We start from the raw sequence: 21,866 nt of genomic DNA, 5'->3' as shown, positions 1-21,866 counted from the left end.
AAAAAATAAAAGATGTTTTGAAGCCTGTTTTTCTATTATATATCTGTCTAATTATCTACCCATCTTTCTATAAAAATAACCTAAGAACTCAGGCTCTGGAAGTTCAGAACAACTTTACAACCATTTATAATATACCATTATAACAGCGGTATCTATTATGTTTGCCCTCTGTCTCTGTCTCTCTCTCTGTCCCTGTCTCTGTCTCTTTCTCGGTCTCTCTCTCTCTCCCTCTCTCTCTCTCTCTCACACACACACACAGCAGGACAAAAACAACAAAAATAAAATTCTACCCTTTCAATATTTCTAAATAACAGTACAGTTGGTTATTGAAGTAATTACTGCCAAAACTCCCTAAATTTTAAGGGCTCCTTTTGTCACATTCTCCTTATGGATCGGCAGACATACTATTCAAGCTGCCAGGATGCAAATCAAATGAAAATAAATTAGATTCATTTAAGCTAAATAACTAAAAATAATTTCAGCAAACATTTTTTTCTGGAGTCTATATTCCTTTGTCCAGGCCTAATTCACTTTATTTGGCTAAAATTATAAGGAGAATTAGGCAGACAGAGAGCATAATTACTTGAGTTGGAGCTTAGCTTAGAGTTGTTGCCCTCACTTATTTTGCTTGCAAGAAGGTTTATTAAAGCCCTGATCATAAATCTTAACTAGAAAGTTTGAAAAAAAAAATCAATATTTAATTAATTTTAGGAGCAGGATTTTATGGAGGATTCCTAGTTATTTTCCAAAGTGAATGTCTGTGAATGAGATGGCTAATAAATGGTTAAAACTACACAGTTTTTTTTTGAGCTGAGGGAGGAAAGGGGAACATTATTAGCACAATTGCATAGAAGAGAACGTCTCTCTAATAGGAAGATGTCTGTGCAAGATAAAATCTTGGAATATGAAGAAATGTTTAATTAGACAAAGCATTATCTTTAACAGAATAAAGGCCTAGCTACTGCTGTCAAAGGAAGAGAAAATAGATCTCAAATCCTGACTCATGGCCCTTCATACCTGACTTTTGGAGGCTTCTGGCTAATGTTCTGACCACTCTGGCCCTTCATTAGGGATGAGGTCAGAGGGGCTGCTGCTTTCAGTTGAAAGCTCTGACTCAAGTATATTCTTTTCCCTCAGTTCATGAAGGCACAAGTGAGACCAGTTTGGAACATTTCCCTGGGCTTTACGAAGGCCAAGTCCTCCAGCAGACTTTCAGAACCATCTGTGTAATACCTACTCATGGGAGCTTCTCAGAACGCATGCTCCCAGGTGTTAGTCTGAAAGATTCTGATTTTGTAGATATGGAGAGGAACCCAGGAACTTGCATTAAGTACTTCCCAAGTGATTCTGATGCATCTGAGATCGTAGCTTCAACACTGTGAAAGAGGCTAGAGTTAGATTTTAGTGGTAGCAGAAGGAAAACACGAGGAAAGCACCTGCGGACATACATGCCCTGTCTCACATTGGTACATTCTTGGTGGAGAAGTGCTCACCAAGAGCAATAGCAGTGACAATCAACACATAGCTTTTTAATAAGAACATTCCAGAGAGCTTTCCTGGAGCAAATAGAGGCCCAGAAATGCCATGGGGCCCACAGGACTGCCCTGGACCAGCCAGCTCCTTACTAGAAGCAGGGCACTGAGAACCATGCTAATAAATGTATCCATCTGTCCACTGCTAGATTATAGAAAGCCCATCCTAGACCTCACTGAGGTCTGAGAAATTTATATTTGTAATTCCAGGGGAAGTTATTAGAATTCCAATAAGTCAATTCCAATCTTCCATTTCCAGTGCAATGCATGGTGAGAATCAAGACATTAAGGCATATTTACAGTTGTGGGGAGCCAAGGGGGTCCTAAGTCCAGTCATAATAATGGCTAACCTCAACAAAGTTCTACCCAGGGTTGAACCTGGGTTTAATTAATTTGTGAGGAGGGGAGTGGCTTGGGGATGAGTGACTGTGAGAGTGTCAGGAAGTAGGTGAGTGCTGTGAGCTGGGCTAGGTAGGAGGCCTGAAATCACCTCTGCCATATGCAGAGAGAGAGGTGCAGAAAGAGTAATCTGCGTATCGCAGATTAGGGTAGTATCTAGTGTTTTGGGATCAGTGCTTGAGTTTTGATGTATAATTTTCATGCCCTGAGAAGTCATAACCTCTTCTCTCAAAGCTCATTCTCAGCCAACAGCATGGCTTGGCCTCGCACACACATACTACTTGGGAGCTACAGGTGGGGGCATCACTGACCTGTTGTGTTGTTTTAAAGACTGTACATCAGCCCCCGGGTTAGACCCATTTGCATTGCTTAAAGCCAATTGAGGGAATAAAGACAAAACTTAGCCAGCTCTGCAGATATCAGTACATGGAAATAGGGCCAGATTTAGCCCAAATGGAGACAACTGCTCTTCTTTCCAGGAGAATTATCCTGGTGGTCCTCCACAGTAGATCAGGGCTGAATGAACACAACCGTGCTCTGACTAATTCCAGTGGCAACTTTCCTTCCCTCAGATGGATGTGTGGGAAAGATGTAGATGGGCAGAGCATAGCTTCTTTTTCTTAATCAGGGAATAATAGAAGGCAAATTACATAGATCAACATATTGATGCACCCGGTTAATAAATGTATTTGCTAGTAGTTGCTTGAGAGAAAATTCCATTCCATTTTCTATTATTATTTTTCTCCTTCAACAGTGGTTGGAGATAGAGAGGTAGAAAGATATTGGGTTGAAGGAAAAGACTATCTAGCCTTTTCTGTGTTTCAGCTTTCCTCTAAAATGTCCTGGTCCTAGCAGAGGACTCTCACCATGCCTGGTGACTGTCAGGACTGCCTTGCCAGACCAGCCCTAGGGTATAGCAATAGTAATGCAGGTGCTGTAGTAGTTGAGTAGCACCATGTGATATGCACATCTTAGAATAAAACTTTGGAAAATCAAGTAAATGGATGGATTAGGCAGTTCGAGAATGTCTTGTCATGAAGAAAATTCTTGCTATTACTTTTTCTAATGAGTTGAAGCAGCAAACATCTTTTTCATCTGGAGTAGTCCAGAGTCTATGATGTGACAACTAGAGCTGCATGTCATGGGGCATCATGGTGACTGTGAGAGTTTGGAGGAGTAAGAGGAATACTGGTGTTCAGCAAGGTGAATATCTTAGATGCAGACTTACTTGCGTCCACTGTAACAGCCTCAGCCAAGCAAACTGCACAGGTCTCATGCACAAATCAGAATCCTTTATAAAGTATGTTTATTTAATGTGCACTTGGAGCTACAGATTTACTCCTGCTTGCCTTAGGTTTACATTCCCTTTGGTTTTCTTACCTAATTTTGATGGATGAGCTAAGCAAAGTGCCTTGCCTAGCTTCCAGGAGCCTCCTGTCTGGAATTCTTGCCCTTCTCTCCCAGGAGGAAGCTCATTAAAGTATTTTTCTTAAGAAAAATACTATCTTATCAGCAGGGACTGCCTTGTAATTTCCCTTCACCCATGCTCAGCTGTCTACCTTGGGTAACACATGCCATCTTTGTGGCTTTAGTAGCCCACCTTAACTACCTAAAATAAGGGAGAGATAACCTTGTGAGCATCCTTCTGAGATCTGTGCCTGAAGCTGTAACAACATCTTACAGTGGGGGTGCTCTACTGTCCTCTGTGTGTGCGGTGCCCCCTTGGTCTGAAGCTCTCTGTCAATGTCTGTTCCTCCTCCCAGACTAACACTCCTCTGCAAAGCCTCTTCCCTCTCATCTCTGCTCCTCATGTGCTGTCTGAGCAAATGGTTATAGCAGCTCATCACTTCCCTTTGAACCTGCATTGAGTCTCCGTGAAGTTACTTCTTATCTGGTATGTAATTGAAATTCCTCCAAACATTTTACAGGAGTCTTGAGGTTCCCTGGGGAGGGGAGTAGTTAGCAGTGGAGGACAGAACTCCCTATTAAGGCTTTCAGGGACCAGAGAAGCAGTAAGTCTCTACCTGCCATTTATCATCCACCATTTTAAATTATTCATATTGATTTCCAATTCCTACAGATTGTGTGCGATCACATGAGTGCAGACAGCCTGGCTACTGACTCCAGCCCTGCAAACAAACCCTGGTTGGTGTGTCTTGACGACAGGTTTGGCTTGGCTCATCAAATCCGCAGCAAGCAGTGTCGCCTCTACTCCTTAGGGTATGTACAAACCTCAAGCACTCCTGCCGGCAGCCATGGTGTCCCCAAAGTCATGACTGGTTGCAGTGTACATAGGTGCTCTGCCTTGCCTCGGGCTGGGTTTCAGATTGATCTGCTGTGCAGCTGCAGGCCAGGCAGATCACTAAGGTCACGCTGACCAGAGCCGCTTTTCCTTTATTCTGCCGCTAATAAGTTGGTGTTGCAAGCCCACTTCTCAGCATGACAGAGATCTAGGTGAAACCAGTGATTTTCAGTTAGAATCAGTGCACCCTTATTATAAAGAGAGTACTTTAATGAGTACAGGTAGAAAAAGGGAGTGTGTTAGATACTTTATACAAGTGATGAGTGACCTAAGACAGTGCCCACTGTTGGGTTTTTATGTTTCATACCAATGATAAAGCTACAGATGGTTTTGTATTTTAAAAAGAAAATAAAAGCCATTCTTAGGATAACCATGTAATTTTTTTCAAAACTGAGAAAAATTGATATGCATTTACTAAAATGACCTACATACATAAATGGATTTAGAAAATTTTTTGTAAATGATGGATATTATTTCACCAAGTAACTCAGTCTTTTTATAAACAGTCCTGAACTTACAAATGATATATGTCTTAAGAAAAGGCAGGGTGGAATTATGTCTGCTTGGGACACCCTGTTCCATCAACTCTCTGTAGGAGTTAGGTAGATTCTTGGGCTGAAGTCCTTTTCCAACAGTAGTGGGGACTCTAAAAGATGTCACATACTTGTTCCTCATCTGTAGGTTTCATTGTCTAGCTCTGCAGTTTACCTTCTAACAGCTGCCAGCCAGAATCCTAGTATCGGGATTAGGGCAGACAGCTAGGGATGCCCAAAGGCAGGGACAGCATCCCCAAAGGTGGGGATGCAGAGAGATCACAATTGCTATCAAGCTATAACAAGCAAGAATTTCCAATCCTTATGGGATTAAGAAACATAAGATTTAAGTGAGAGTTTAAGGATGATGGAAACATCCTTTTATGGGTTAAATGAAGGTGTCCATACTGATGATGCCTATCTGTGGCTTGGCATACAGTAGGCACTCAGTTCCTACCTACTGTGGAAGGGGTTGTTTGAGGGGAGGGAACCGATACCAGAGTTCTTTAAATGTGGAAGTGTGGGTTGGATGATGAGCTGCTTAGCTAATTGGTTAGGATTTTGCTCTTCTACTAGGAGTCTGCCAACCAAATCTCAAGACTGTAGGAAGAATGGGGAGTTGTGACAGCAGTTTATTTTTTGTCATATTTTAAAAGTATGAAAGTAGGTCAGAAAATAATTGCATAGTATCACATGCAAGTTGGAGATCTCAGTTTGGTCCTTTTTCTTTCTCCGAATTGCTTTGTGTTTTACCTAACATTTTAGACCCTAGAGTTTCATTTAAAACATACAACTGAATAAAATAAAACTTGGAGAGTTGTTTTGGGGAAAATTTGTTTTTAATTCTTTTTTTTTCCTTCCTTATACTTCAGAGTTGTTAGATAAAATGGCTCTATAGTAGGATTTTAGATTATTACTTAAAAAAGGTAATTTCTTACTTTCTTTTAAATGTTTACCATTGAGAAATCAGCTTTGTAAAGAACAGATGAGAACATTTGAATTCCACTGAGAAAAGAATCAAATAGATTATAAGGGTTAATGTCTGATGGAAAACATAAAAGCACCTAATTGAAAACTGGAAACTCAAGAAAATATTTCTGGTGGTTATAAAAGGAAGCTTTGTGGGCGATGATGTTGATTGCTGTGTGACTTAAATCAAGATCCAGACAAGCTTCCCTGCTCGGGGAAAATGCACGCTGGAGAGACAGAGAGCTCAGCTGATGCCGGCAGACTCAGTCCAGCAGTACTGGTCCTGAAATGAAGAGCCGCACGGAGAACGCACCCTGGCCTCCCTGCAAGTGTTGGGGTGCATAGATGAGGCCAGGTGGTGAGTCATGTGGGTGTCACTTACTGGCAGTCTGTGCCCCACACCCCAGGGCTTTGGCAGCCACAAGACCATACTGCTGCGATACCCAGAATTCCCAGCCAAACCAAAGATGCAGCCACAGTAGGGCGATAACCTTCCCAGAATGAGGACAAGGAGTCTGCAGACAAGGGCCAATGGCCCTCCATCTGATCTGACCTACCCCCTTTCCTCTACTCCAAGAGCTGGTATCACTTCTGCCATCTCTCTGATGCCTGAAGTTTTCTTACTGGGAGTCAAAGCTTTTTATATTACAGTCCATGTAAAACATGTTTGTCTGAGGCAATGCACTCCATGATGTTCTGAAGCAAATTAAAATCCAATCCTTTGCAATTTTGAAATGGGGTGGGATGGAGCAGTGAAGATAGGGAAAGACAGTGAGAAGAAAAGTAACTATCACAGAGAAGTAGAAAGAGGAGAGAGAGACAAGTTTAGAGGTTCATATCTTGTACCTACAAGTTCAGTCAGGGTCTTCCCTGCCAGTCTTCCTGTATAGATAGTGGAGGGGAGGCATCTGGGCAGTGGTGGCAGAGGCAGGTGTGAAGGATTGATAAATTGAAATGGGGAATAGCACCTATTTTTCTTTTCATGTCAAAGATTATGTTTTAGGGGTAGAAGTGGGTGAGGAAGAGAAGACTTGAGAAGAGATAGCACAAAGGTAAGCATCCCTCTCTTTAGCTCTATGGGAAGGCATAGTTTTTGGAGTCAAAACTTCAATTCTTAGTGTAAGAGGCAAGCTTTCACCAGTGACACAGTGTTAGGCAACAAGAGCCAATATTTTACACAGAAAACCTGGAACATCCAGGGAGCTTTTCAAGAAAGAATAAGCTTTAGAGCCAAATGTTTTTGTTTTAGTTAAGACAGAATAAATAAGGTTAGTGTAGTATATGCTAATGCATTAACATTATCCCTTAGTTATTGTGGACTGATCAGGCCTACAGTCTCCCAAACAAGTAGACAGTGAAGGCTTAAATAAAAGAGACAAGTGGTAGATTTTAGGGCTCCAGGAGGTTCAAAACCCTCTAACAGAATTCAAGATTCTCTGGTGGCTAAGACCAAGAACTTCTCTAGGTAGCCCATATTTATTTAGTTATCACACAAAGCAGGGGAATACTAAAGAAAATGCAGAAATCTGGGCAGGACCCTGAGAGTCCCTGCAAGGACTTCTCCAAGTTATAGATTATGTTAATTCAGGAGAACTATGTTATCTTGTGGAAGACCTTCATCATAGGAGTGAGATGCCTGTAGCTGCAGTCTTTACTAGTTAATTGAGGTTGGAGCCAGGTGTCTTTAGCTGTGGCCTTGTCTTGTCCTTTGAGTCAGGACCAGTGATTCATAGAAGTTTACTTACTATGAGTCTGCTGCCCATCTCCAAACAAGGAGCCTAGGCCTTGGACAGACTCACAAGTAAACATGAAAACCAATAGATTAATTTAAATCCTGCTCAGAACCACTTCATAGTGGTCTCCATCATATGCTATATATACCAGATTACATGGGAGAATCAGAATTGTAGAACTAAAGTTCCTTTTTAGATATTTGTTCCTAATCATCTCTCCACAAACTTTTAATATCATGGATGTAATACACATCTCTTTATGTAATACATAATATCAGTGCTTTATATGTAAAGAAAGGAATCTTTTTTGCCCCCTTGATAAAATCCATTTCACTCTTTTGGGAGTGCTATTGTTCCTGTTGAGGACATATCTTTTAGATGAAATCTTGGGATTTCATGCAATGTTATTAAACAAAAATCAATAATCATAAAGTATTTTATATCCACCATTAAATGTCACTTCTGCTTTGTAAATCCTATTTCTCCCCCTCTGGCAGCTGGCAGTTTATACATCTATATATTCATTTGGCCAGATTCTCTGGTTCCTACTGTAATGAAGGATAAAGTGCTGAAACTCCAAAGGAAAATATTAACTGTCTTCCCTTTTCCAACCTCTTTCTTTTCAATGATGAGGGTTAAAAATTTCCTTATATCTGCTTTTGGCTTATTTTATATTTTTTAGGTTTGCAAACAGCTTTATGGAGATATATTCATATACTTAAATTATTGAACTCAAAAGATTTCTAGTTACTGTGATTAATTCAGGAAAATTTTCATCATCCCCCAGAAGAAGCCCTGTACCTGAGAGCTAGCTACTCCCAGTTTTCCTCCAACTTTCAGCTCCCTAACACTGAGCTCTCCAGCCTTAAGCACCCACCGCTCTATTTTCTGTCTATTTTGAATCACACATTTTAGACATTTTATATAAATAGAATCATATAATATGTGGTCTTTTGTGACAGTTTTCTTTGTATGAATATACTAAATTCTATTTACCTACTCATCAGTCTGGATTGTTTCCATTTTCACTATTATGAGTGTTGAGATAACCAGTCATGTACAAGTTCATCAGTGAACCTGTTTCATTTAGTTTGGCTGCGGACCATTTTACCTTCCCAACCATCATCTATGAGGCTGGCAGTAACAATAACAGTAACAATTTCTTCATATTTTTACGAAAGCTTATTATTTGACTTTTCAGTTGTGGCCATCCTAGTGAATGTAAAGAGCTACTCCACTGTGGTTTTGATTCGTGTTTCCCTACTGACAAATGGTCTCGAGCATCTTCCATGAACTTAGGCTCTGAATTATGACTCTACCTAGGGAACATAAAAGCTGCTCACCTTAATACTCTCAAGGATGCTTTTAAAAAAGTGACCAAAGACCTGACAGTCTCACAATCCATCCCTTTTACCCTTCAGTAGCATGAGAGACATGTGATTGATTTCCAGCACTACCCACAGCTAGGGAAAAACACTTTGCATAATTTGCAAAAGAAGCTGGCCTCCCTCAAGAACCCCAATTGCAGACTGCTAGAAGATGACCATTATGGTCATTATGAGGTGAACGGCATCTCCTGGAGTTGTTTAGTGTGCGGTCCACACAACTGCATCAGGGCTCCTGGTTGTTTTTCTCTAAGCCACCAGAGAAGGAGAGCCAAAGTGGCCACTCTTACTCTGTTGCCTTTGGAAATTTAGCCCTGTAAAATACCCCCTTTCTATTTCTTCAGTAGCTCTTAGATCTGATGATCCTTCTATGCTGAAAAGTCACTGTGACCTCAAACCCCAGCATCGATGTATGGAGAATAAAATTTCAAGCACAGGTTACACAATTCTATCTCCGCCATAGGGAGGCAGAGGTTGCAGTCTCAATTCAAAAGCTTATATTTTTGAATATAGATCTTAACTGCTCAGCTGTTTCAGAAGTGGGTTGTAGTACAAACTGGTAATTGTCCCTTAATATCCATTCTCCTATTCTTCCTGCAGTAAGAGAATTCCTGAGGTTACCAGGGCACATTGCCACCCTACTGGTAGGTGTATTTTCTGTCATTCCTTGTAGCAGTGGTCACATGTAAGTGGAAGTGATGCATACAGCTTTCAGGCTGTGGGCCCGGAGGAAAAGATGTGACCACTGCTTCCCCTACCACCCTCTCCTGATGATTGGAATAGGTAGGAGGGCAGACAATGAAACAGTCATCTTAGACCTTGGTATGGAAGCCGTATGCTTTACTCTTCTTGCTTCATGGAATGAACATCAAACAAAATACTGTTAGCCAGTAAAATTTTCTACAGTGAATTTTCTAGCTAATTAACAACATAAAGTGGTTTCTTTATGAATTGAGTACATCCTTGCTATAAGTAATAGTTGTCAGTATAGTTATTTGTTAAAAGCTCTTCATTACCGCTTTGTGAGCTTCTTCCAGATCAAGGACCATGTTTAATTTATACATTGTTCCCTGTGTCCTGTATGGTTCCCTACACATATAAAGTATTCTACAAATATGTGTTAAGATACATGAATAAGTCAGTAAAATGAAGTCTGTCACATGATGTTTGGAGACTGTACAGTATATTGTGGGATTGTCAGATCTTATCTACAATTTTCTTTCACTTAGGGCAGGATTTGTTAGGTCTGGGTGTCATTATTTCTTTCCCCAGCACTGAGGATTCGGAAATGAGCAAGGCTGACACAGAACTTTCCTTCATGGAGCTTTGCTGTCTAGTGACTGACAATTTCCTAGACCACTGAGATCATCAATATTCCTCCCTCCTTCTGTGTCCTGTGTTCATGTACTGTAAGGTGAAATGTAGCAAGAGCATACTTTGGAAGCTCCAGAAAAGAACCTGACTCCTGGTTTTAATACTTTTGGCTGTGTTTTGCAACACCTTTGTATTTTCCATTTGTTCTTCTTACTTTTTATACCTACTCCAGTCTTGACTAATTTAAACTAAGCCTGAAGGAGGACCATTTCACGTAAGTCAAAGTAAGAATTAAGAACATTAATTAAATTAATACAATGTATGTCTTTCCAGTACAGTATATACTTATATATTAAGATGAAATGAATTGAGCAAAAGTAACGTAGGTTAATGTAAAAATTACAAACTGCAAATAGCTCTGTGTTGTTAGTTTATATATATTATATATAATAATCCCCACTAGCGATTAACTTATATGTGTATGTGTGTACTTATGGTAATTTTAAATAGAAAGCACTTGTGTATGTCTGAAAAATGTCTGAAAAAAGCACACAAAAAAGTGCCAATCATGTTTATCCTGGAAATTAGAGCTAAATTTCTAGTGGTAGAAAACTTCTACTTTTCATTTTATATACTTCTTACAATTAGAATTTTTGTATATTTGTAATTTTTTAATTCTAAAAAGATAGTTTAAATTGGAATCAGTATATAATAAAGTACCTTGCCAAAACAATTAGTTACAAAATGTTATGTAGCTCATTTAATTCTTATGATTTTTAAAGATCTTGATTAAATAGAGGTATGTGCTTTCAAGTAGGAAAATCTTTTAAAAAAATTCTGAAAATTCTCTGAGGAAGAAAGTATGTGCATTTTCACTCTAGGAAGCTCTTACACAAATTGTACTTAATGAGTACTTTTTGACTTAATGTTGTCTCAGCATAGTTACAGAATTACCCTTTCCTATTATTGCATGACCTGTGTTAACATTACTTTGCTCTAACTTTCAGCGAAGTTAACAAAATGAAAAAGCCTTTGCCATAGATGAGTTATGATATTCTATCTTTAGAGAAATAAGTCTGTCTATTAAAAATTCTTGTAGTTTTGGCTGCAAGTCAGATTTGTATTGAATACCAGATATATCAGATAGCTATTTTTTGTAACAGATCACTCTACATGACTCAGTGGCTTAAAACCCTAGTATTTATTATTGCTTGTGTGTCTGCAGGCCAGCTTGGTTTCAGCTGACCAAAGATGGCCTCCGCTAGGATACTCTATTTCAAAATAAGGTGGCCAAGGCATTCTGTTTTCTATAGAAGACTGGTTGACTAACTGGGATTGCCTCCTGCTCCTCATAGCTCTTATTTTCTTGACACCAACAAACTGTCCTGGGCACATTTTTGTCTTTATTCTATTACCAGAGAGTAAAGCACTCAAGGCCTGGGGTAAGGACTGGCACCCCATGACGTCTTTTATAAGTCACGTGACCAAGTCAAAAAAATCAAGGGGCAGAAGGACATCCCCTCACTAACAGCATAGTGGATGAAAGAAACATGAAGAGTTAGGGCCAATGAGTCAATCTGCCTCATCAGGTTAGATCATGGAAAAATTGGGAGGAAAGCTGGGTAGAGATTATGATGGTCTGAGCTGTGCACACTCAACAGGAAATTAGAAAATAGAGAGTGGGACCTGTTGTGAGGAAGAAGTGAGAGTACTTGAGAGGAGTATTAGATCATTTTCTAGCCGAAGAGGATAGAAAGAGCTATAGTTGAGGGAAGGGACATCAGAAGGTTGACTGGCATGTCATGGAGTCCAGTGAGTAGGGTGAAGGGACAGAAGGAGGCAAATATGAGTCTTAAGGAGGTCTGGTAAAGGACCTCTATACTGCAGACTTATTTCAGTGGACTCAGACCTGGTAAATAATTGTTATCTACTGAACTTGCATGTTTCTATATTATACAGTGGTCTGAAATAGTACTTTAAGATAATAAAGCATCTTTGTCTGGGTTCAAGTTTGGCCAATGTATTATAGATATTCTGAGGGATTTAGTATACTAAAGCACATATAATTATAGAGGGTTTGTTTGGTCAATTTTGTGCTTTTTCATTCAAATTGGTGTGTTAGTTGAAGCAATGATTCTTTACCATCAAATAAATATTTCTGAGTAAATTCAATATTTATAAGTATATTAATCATCCTCATGATTTTCCTACCTCCTGTGGTCTTATGCATCATTAATTCATAATTTCTTTCCTTTGGTGATGTGAATTTAGATAAGGGGCCTCCTTTGCTTCTTCCATTCTGGGTCCAGTAGAACCTTGTATATTTGCCTTTTTTTCTTTTCTTTAGCTGTGCTATTTTAAAATATGCTCATTTTCTAAGAAAACAGCTGTTGCCTTTAAGGCAAATGCTTGCACAGCACTGTGGACATTAAAATGGAGACAAATTACCTCATTAGTAGATATACCTCTCCTCAAGGGAATGAATCTAGAGATTATACTTTTAGCAAATTTTGAGAAAGTTTTTTAACACCAGAAGATATCCTGATTTACCTCATTGCTACTGTGATTTATATCTTCTTAAAAAATCTTTTTGATATACTTCTACATGGTTGAGCATGTGCTATTCTGGTCTGTGCTTAGCCAATAATTTCTTTTTATTTTATTCAAAGGGTTTGAGTTATAATGCTTTTATTTTGGGAGGGGGAAAGAAAGCTTATTGAATGTGTGCATTACATGTGTATTAAAATAGGGGAAGTCTCAGGATAAGAAAATTGGCCTTGGAACTGTCATGTTGTTGATCCAGCACTTTGCTGCGTTACGTTTTTGTTGTTGATTTCCGTCCTTCTTCTCTCCAGGCTGGGAAGTGATGATACCCATTTTGAGGTGAGCATGGCCAACGATGGATGTGAAGTGCACCGTTTTGACCCTAGTGTAAAATCGGCTCACGTTCTGGAGAGTCAGCGCCTGTGGTATCACCGCCTATCCATCGACTGGCGGGATCCTCACCCTGCACTTGCTGCCCAAAAGCCATACAGCAACACCAGGAAACTGGGAAGTATTTTGAATGAATTTGGGCATCACAAGGTGAGATTTTCATTTGATCTTATAATTAAATAAAGTGAACAAACACATAAAGGTTTGTAAAAATGCCAACCAAGGATAACAGCATTGACCCTGGAAAGTTGAAGGTCCAATTTTAATCTTACCCATCATCCAGAATTACATGTAGAGCCAACTCTGTAAACATAATGTTTTTGCAAGGATAGAGATGTTTAAATGGATTTAAAGACTTTAGGTGCTGTTGAATATTTTAAGATCTCGACCAGGACTAGGCAAGAAGACCAAGAAACCTACTTCTATTCTATTCTACTGAAGAGTACTGTTTCTGTTTAAGAATTGATTTAAAAATTCCAGAAAGAGCAGACTACTTATGTCAGCCTCAAATACAAAAAAGAATCAGCCAGGATTGTGTTTGCTAAGAGATTACATGTATGTAATATTTCTCATTGTTATAACATGTTTCTCACTATTTTGAGCCTCTAGTCTAGGCTCTTAAAGTTCAGGAAATGTGTGTAGCTTTGATTAAAATTGACTTTGTAAAGTGGAATGGACATTATGTATGTTGCAATTAACACAACTATGTCAAATCTCTGTAAATAGTTTATATTGTGAATGGACAAAAAAGAGAAGAAATTCAATTTTTTTTTTTTTTTTGTCCTTTTGAGATAGGGTCAGTTCAGGCTGGCCTTGAGCTCACTTTATAGCTCAAGCTGGTCTTGAACTTGCAATAATCCTCCTGCCTCAGCCTCCTGAGTGCTGGGATTATAGGCGTGAACCACCACACCTAGCTGAACTATGTTTCTTGAAAGCAAATTTTACCATAATATCTATCCCTGAGCTAACTGCTTTCTGTAGACTGATGCTAGAGAAGTCCTGAGTGCAGCTGGTTTGTGTTTGATTGCCAAGCCTTCATGGGTTTGGCAGTCTTGGCCTATCCTTCCTGGACAGAGATGCCAGGTCACTTAGAGCCTGTCAGAATGGGTGTCTCTCTGTGAAACAGGACATCTGGGACTCAACTTTCAACTTGAGTTGGCCTCGTGGTCTTTCCTTCTGTATGATTCTTTCTTCTCCTTTCCTCTTTACAGCTTCCTTTAATTAGCCAGCTGATGCTTCTTAAAGAAGAACTTCAAAGAATTTACTGTTCTTTTAACATGGGACTAGCTGTTGATTTGTATTTTGCTTTACCATCCAGAGTAACTAGCACTTAGTAGTCAGGTACTTTAATAAAATTTACATAACATTTCTTCGGGTAAAAATCTCTAAACAGAATACTTTTTTATATGCTATTAATTTTTGAATAAGCGTAGAAAGAAGCAGAAGCATTTTTCAGAAATAAATGTTTTATTGTCACTTGTTGCCTTTATAGACTTTTCTTTTTGCAGCGAGAATGATCAGCCTGATTCTCTAATATGTCAATTTTAGGAGCTGATCCTTATTCTTTGTGTCCAGCAGGGAGTCTCGCTGTTCCTCCTGCATGCCCCTCACTTCCTGGCCTTCTCCACTCTTACTCTTCCAGGAGAAGGCCAAGCAGGGAAAAGAGACTAAATCAAGGCCATTTTGTGTTTGTCAATAATGTTTTGGGAAAAGATGTGCTAAAGGTGAGGATAAAATAAGCCCTTCAAAAAGCAATCTGTGGCTAGATTTATCTAAGCACATTTCCAACAGAGCATGTGTTTGGGGATAATAAGGTGCATACTTGCTTTGTATTTATTTAGCAACCTGGGAGCTGCAGGAGGCAAACCTCTATGCTGAGGATAAAGCATGAAGCTTTTTGCAACAGTGCCCCTGCCATGGCAGAAATGTTTACAGTGACAGCTAAAAAGGAGAAATACTTTAAAGGTTACTCATATTCCTAGGCCCTTTATTTTCATTAAAAACCTTAATAACAATGAAAGTGATCTGGCTTAGAATTGCTGGGTATGTATTTCCCACTTTAAATAAACTCCTTGTTGAAGAATTTAAGAGGTGCTGGTTTTCTTTCATAGAGTTTTCTGGGTAAATGCTTTAAAACAAAACCAACAAAAGCTAAACCCATCTGTGAGTAATGGAACAACAAGGAACTTGCTTCTAGGACTGCACGATGCCAGATAAAGAGAAACCTTGTTCGTGGCCTGTAGCAGGCACGGTCTGTTTTCATTTTCCTGCATGTGTGCAAAGAGCGAGGCAAATGAAACAAAACACAAAAATGTCAGTCCTTCTGTCTTGCCTTCTTTACTACTGATTCTGAAAGTGACAATAGAAACCAAAGCGATATAAGGTCTTCTTCTCCATTACTGTAAAATATCTTATATAGTTTTGCCATAATTTCCATGTCCTGCTGTTATTTTCCTTCTTCCCGCTGTGGAAACCTAGATCCCAGTCATTCCAGTGAAAAAGTGTGGGCAAAAATGAAGACAGTATTCTGAGACAGTGACAGAAAGATGCATATGGCTTTTGTACTGCTTTTAAAACTTAGCTAATTTTAACTTCAGACTATAAATTAGAAAAACCTTTCTCCAGCATCAGGCAGGAGCAGCTGCATCAGCAAAACCATGCGAACAAGCAGCCCGGTCTGTCAAGGAATAATATCCCCTAGATCCAGCATTACCAGCGATGATTAACTGTCTACTCCTTGCTGAAGTATTTGCTGCTGCCATTAACTAAGATACAAATTTTTCCAGAACACATAGAAGGATTGAATCTGAATTTTCTGTTTGTATTAATCATAATGTATACCCTACAGTGTTTATTGTATACTGAGAGTCTTCTATGAGTAAATGGTTCAGGCTGGTTAGTGAGAAATTATAACTGCCACTATTATTTTCAGTCTTATCCACACTGATGATAATATGAGAGTTTACTTTTGTGAACTCATCAATCTAGATTTTAAGCATGAGTCTGCTTATTAGCATTTGGCACTGGGCAAGTCGTTTAACCTTGCTGGCATCAATTTGGTAGTAAAATCAAGACAACAGTGCTGTCCAAACTGTAACTTGGTTTGAGAATTAGATCTGAGCACACAGCACAAATGATGAATTCAGGAATTCATCATTCAACTGTTTTTAGTAAATTCAAAGAATTCTTATCAACAATTTCAGTAACCTTTTACTAAATTTTATAGAAAATGTTTTTTTTCTTCTTTCTCTTTTTTAGGGAGAATATATCAGAGCTTTCTCTGGAAATTTCTAAGTGCACCTGCTATGGTTTCAATCTATATATCCTCCCCAAAGCTGCCTGTGCTCACAGGGTGGGGCTTGGGAAGGTGATTGGGATATAGGAGAAAACTCCCAACCTACTAGATGTCCGGTACGAGTTCATGTTCTCTAAAATCAGAGAATGAATTTCAGGAACAACGGCGGTTATATTTATGGAAAGACAGCTTCTGTCTGAGAGAGAGACAGAAGGGTCCCAAGTAGGTTGCTGAGGACCCTGCCTTTTCTAGGGATTTTTAAAGAGCCAACAGATGGGGGGGTGGTCTAAGGTGGGAAAAGTGGGAAATCGAAAGGTGGGCGTGAGGTGGGACAAAGCTGTCACCAACCAATAAGATTACGCATATAAATTGCTCAGGTAAAATTGATTAAATTGGGATTAAATGGGGAAGCAAGTCATGTAGCAAGTGGGCATGAATACAGAGCAGGGACTTTTCCTGTAGGGCGTTGGGTTAGTGGCTCTTCCTGGCTTTCTCAAGGTGATTGACACCTATTTAGAATATCAGTCCCTGATGTTTATTCTTAGGAAGTATATGGGTGCATTTGCTTTATCTTTTGTATTAAGGTCTGGCTCAGAGTGGAGGTTTCTATCTCTCCCACAGTTGTGAGGTATCTCTTCTTTTACATGGGCTCCTTGGAGGGCCCAGCCCTACGTGACTGCCTATCACATTTTTGTCTCACTTCATTGCCTACAACAACTGGATCATGGGGATGTGATACTCATCGGTGATTATTTCACGGATGAATTTATAGAGAAAGATGAATTTGGGAGGTGAAGCCTGATCAGAGAAGGTGGGTCAGTGGAGGCATGTCTTGGAAAGGTCTAGCCTTGACTGATCATGGGCTACTTTCTTCCACCATGCCATTGACGTTTCTCATCTGCCGCACCTCTCTGCCATTTCACCCTGCCCTGGTTTTAGACTATGAGCTGAAACCTCTATAAACTGAGCTAAAATACACCTTTCCTCCTTAGAATTGTGGGTGACGAGAAACCAAGGGAGTACTAATTCCCGTCAAGAGTTTCTAATGAAAGCTTTGCGTTAAAATGAAGGGCAATTGGTCCTTCAGAAGTGGTTGTAAGAGAATTATTATTGTTTGCTGCCTCAGGGCACTGAACAGCTTTGCGATGATTGTGTAGAAAACAAATACTGAGCTGTATAGAAATCAAATAGACTGCTCGAAATGAACTGGGATATGTTCCATGCAAACAGATGTCAGCCTGCGAGGCTGGGCTCAGTGGTCAGATGTCCCAGGGAAGGGAGCCATTTTCCCTATTTTGGTTCTTCCTACCCATGAGCAAGGGATATCTTTTCATTTTCTGCTATCTTCTTCAATCTCCTTTATCAGAGTACTATAATTTTCAGTGTATAGAGTTTTTACTTCCTTGTTAGATTGATTCCTAAGTATTTCATATTTTTTTGGTGCTATTATGAAGAGTGTGGTTTCCCTAATTTCTCTTTCATTGAGTTTGTTGTTTGTGTACAGGAATGCTATTGATTTTTGAGTGTTGATTTTGTATTCAGCTACACTACTGAATTTAGTTATTAAATCTACAAGTCTTTTGGTGGAGTTTTTGGGGTCTTCTATGTAGAGTATCATGTCATCTGTAAATAATGATATTTAACTTCTTCTTTTCCTGTCCTTATTCCTTTTATTTCTTTTTTTAATGTAATTGCTCTGGCTAATGTTTCCAGGACTATATTCAATAGGAGTGGTGATAGTGGACATCCTCATATTGTTCTTGATTTTAGAGTGAAAGCTTTCAGTTTTTGACCGTTTAGTACGATGTTGGCTGTTGGTTTGTCATAGGTGGCTTTTATCAGATTGAGATAAAGACCATGTATTCCAATTTTCTGTAGCATATTTATCATTAGTGGTGTTGGGATTTGTCAAAATGCTTTTTTGTGTGTCTATTGAGATAATCATGTGATTTTTGTCTTTGGTTCTGTTGATATAATGTATTAAATTTATTGATTTACATATGTTGAACCATCACTGCATCCCTGGGATTAATTTTGCTTGGTCTTGGTGTATAATGTTCTTGATGATTTGCTGAATTTTGTTTGCCAATATCTTATTGAGGGTTTTTGCATCTATGTTCATTTGGGAGATCAACTTATAGTTTCCTGTTTGGGTTGGGTCATTATCTGGTTTTGGTGTCAAGGTAATACTTGCTTCCAGGAATGACTTTGGGAGTCTTGCCTCCCTTTCAATTTTTTTAAAGAGTTTGAGGGACAATGGCATTAGATCTTCCATAAATTTCTTATGAATTCAGCAGTGAATCCATTAGGACCTAGGCTTTTCTTTGTTGTTAAGTTTCTAATTACACTTTCAATTTAATTGACTGATACTAGTTTATTTAGAATTTTATATCTTCTTGATTCAGTTTTGGCAATTCATATGGATCTAGGAATCTATCCATTTCTTCTGTGTTTTCTATCTTATTAGATTACAAGTTCTCGAAGTAAGTATTGATAATTTTCTGGGTTTCTGGAGGATCCATTGTGATTTCACCCATTTTGTTCCTAATTGAATGAATTGAGTCTTTTCTTCCCTCTTTTTGATAAGGTTTTTTAAGGATTTATCAATTTTATTTAATCTTTCAATGACCCAATTCTTTGATTCATTGATACTTTGTATTGTTTTCTTAGTGTCAATTGCATTAATTTCTTCTCTGATCTTTTTCTTTTGGTTTTTTTTCCAGTACCGGGAATTGAACTCATGACCTTGCGCTTGCCAGGCAGGCGCTGTGCTGCTGAGCTAAATCCCCAGCCCCTCTTCTCTAATCTTTATAATTTCTTCCCCTGTGTGAGCTTTGAATTTGATTTGTTCTTCTTTTTCTAGAAGTTTGAAGTTTAATATTAAGTTGTTTATTTAAGCTCATTCTGTTTTCTTAATGTGAGAATTCACCACTATAAATTGGTGCATATTTATTTATAATTGCTGTCTCTTCTTCTTGGGGTTTTCCTTTAACAAGCGTGTAGTGACCTTCTTTGTCTCTTTTGATCATTCTCGGCTTGAAGTTCACATTGTCTGCTACCCCTGCTTTTTTCTGGGTTCTTGTCACATGGAGTGTTGTTTTCTATACTTTGACTTTCAGTCAATACATTTCTTTTTGAGTTAAATATGTTTCTTGAATGCAGCATATTGTTGGATCTTTCTTCTTTTTTGGGAGGGGGTACTAGGAATCAAACTCAGGACCTTGCACTTGCCAGACAGGTGCTTATGCCACTGAGCTGTATCCAACCTGGATCTTGCTTCTTGATCCATTCTGCCAGTTTATTTATTTATTTTTTTGATTGGTGAATTGAGACCATTTACATTGATGCTTATAACTGATATGTATTGGCTTATTCTTCTTATGTTATTTTCCTGTCATTGGTTCCCTGTCTTTTCCCTCTGTTTAATTTCTTGCCCAGCCTGGTGGCTTCTCCTTCTATTGGTGTCTTTATAATTGTGTTCTTTGTTTTGCTGAAATATCCTCTGAGCATTTTGGAGAGCTGGTGTGATGACCATGAGTTTCTTCAGGTGTTCTTTGTCATGCAAGTATCTTATTTCTCCATCGATTTGGAAACATAGTTTTACAGGGTACATCAGTCTGGTTTGGAGGTAGTTTTCTTTTAGGGCTGAAATGTCTTAGTTGAAGCTCTCCTTGATTTGAGGGTTTGTGTTGAGAAATCTGCTGTGATTCTGATGGGCTTTCCTTTATAGGTAATTTGTTTCTTTTCTCTAACCACTTTTGATATTCTGTTCTTGTGCTGATCTGGAATCTTCATTATTATATGTTTTGTTGTAAGGGAGGAAAAAAGGCTTGTCTCCCTCCCTCTGTTCTTGTTGCTTCTGCTGTCTTTTGCTGCCTTGAACTGTTGCCCCTCAGCCATGCCACCCTGCTTTGGAGTCAGCTGATTATGCACTGAAATCTCCACAAACTGTGAACTTAATAAACCTCTCCTCCCTTAATTTTGAGTGCCAAGTGTTTTGTCTCAGCAATGAGAGAAAAGTAACCAAGACAGAATTTGGTATCAAAGAAACGGGGTTATTTTTGTGGCTATACCTGACCATGTGGTTCAAGAGCCTTTGGAAATGGCTTGTGAGAAGAGTTTGGGAAAGTTTGGAGATGTCGCCTGAAAGAGTAGATCTGGAACACCTTAACCTGTTCCGTATGGGAGATTCTGGTCAGAGCTCAGAGATCAGAAAGCTGATAGAAATCCTGCCAGTAAAGTCCAGGCTTGGGAAGTTTCTGCTGGGAAGAAGGACTGCATTGACTGTTGGCTCCAGATGATGTATGTTATGGCTTGAGAGAAAGTCTGTCTGCATTTTGCTTGTGTCCAGAGACACTGCCTGAGAGTGAGCTTAAGGGCAGTGGACTGATTAATCTGGAGAAAAAAATTTCAAGGCAGTCTAGGGTTGAGGCAATGGTATAGCTATTGCTGGGGGCTGTTAGCCAGATCTATGCTGAGAATCAAGAGCAAAGAGCCCAGCAGGATGATTTATAATGTTGTGAATTTCACCAGATAGGAAGATCCAGTAAAGCTGTGGACTGCAAAGATAGAGCTGAGGAGATCTTGCTTGCTAAGAAGGAACAGGAGAATATAAAAGATGGCCTGAGGGCATCACAAGTAGCAACAAGTCCCCACCCTTTACAGCCCCCAAACTGCAAAGGTGAAAGACTCTGCAGAGCACCAGTTCCAGAATGACAGCGGCATAGAAAATTTGTTCCCCAGAATTGGATTCAGAGTGCCCAGTGATGCAGGCACTTGATCCCTACATCTAAGAGAGAGGAAAGTCTGGTTAGTGCTCCAGCTGGCAGCAGATATTGGCATCATCCATGTAGTGCTGATTTTAGGGGCATACAGAATGTAAGAGTTGTGGGGTTCAGGTGGCTTTCACCTTGATTTCAGCAGGCCTATGAGGTGTGAAGCCGTGTGAAGCTGTGAAAGGCAGGAAGATCAAAAGTTCAAGCCCAACTTAGATAACTAGGGATTTAGCAGGACTGTCTCAATTGATAGGTAGGTAGGTAGGTAAGTAGATAGGTAGATAGATAGATAGATAGCAAGCCCAACTTAGATAACTAGGGATTTAGCAGGACTGTCTCAATTGATAGGTAGGTAGGTAGGTAAGTAGATAGGTAGATAGATAGATAGATAGATAGATAGATAGTGCTGGGGAGGTAGCTTAGTGCTAAGGTCCTGGGTTTAATCCCTTGTATAAAACAAAACAAAACCTATAATAGGATAAGCAAAATGATGCCATTGTATGCATAAATAAGCAAATTAATTGGCAAAAGAAAAAATCTTGAAATAAATTAAACATACCAACTTAATATATGATATAGGTGGCATTCCAAATAGGAAGAAAAGAATGGATATTTCAATAAAGTTATGTGGACAACTGGATAGGCATTTATCACAAAGAATTTTTTATCTACATTTGATGCTTCCTGCCAAGAAA

The 21,866-nt window shown here is 39.2% G+C and overlaps 1 protein-coding gene across 5 annotated transcripts in view; it reads left to right on the top strand.

Moving 5' to 3' along the window:
* Mettl24 (methyltransferase like 24) overlaps nucleotides 1-21,866 on the top strand; it is a 104,801-nt gene that overhangs the window by 32,056 nt on the left and 50,879 nt on the right. For 4 of the 5 annotated variants that reach the window (XR_001232829.1, XM_013510826.1, XM_013510827.1 and 1 more), the window contains 2 exons: nucleotides 4,012-4,151; nucleotides 13,023-13,251. Coding sequence is in view for 4 of the 5 variants with exons in the window: in XM_013510826.1 (XP_013366280.1) it covers nucleotides 4,027-4,151; nucleotides 13,023-13,251 (354 nt within the window). In the remaining variant the exon portion in view is untranslated. Of the gene's footprint in view, nucleotides 1-3,694; nucleotides 3,826-4,011; nucleotides 4,152-13,022; nucleotides 13,252-21,866 lie in introns of those variants that run through there. The other variant, XM_013510828.1, reaches the window with a different exon arrangement.

Source organism: Chinchilla lanigera, unplaced genomic scaffold (genome assembly GCF_000276665.1).
Source record: "Chinchilla lanigera isolate Chin_1 unplaced genomic scaffold, ChiLan1.0 scaffold00010, whole genome shotgun sequence".
NCBI lineage: Eukaryota > Metazoa > Chordata > Mammalia > Rodentia > Chinchillidae > Chinchilla > Chinchilla lanigera.
Note: the sequence above shows the minus strand (reverse complement) of the source record. Positions and strands in the feature narration are given on the sequence as shown.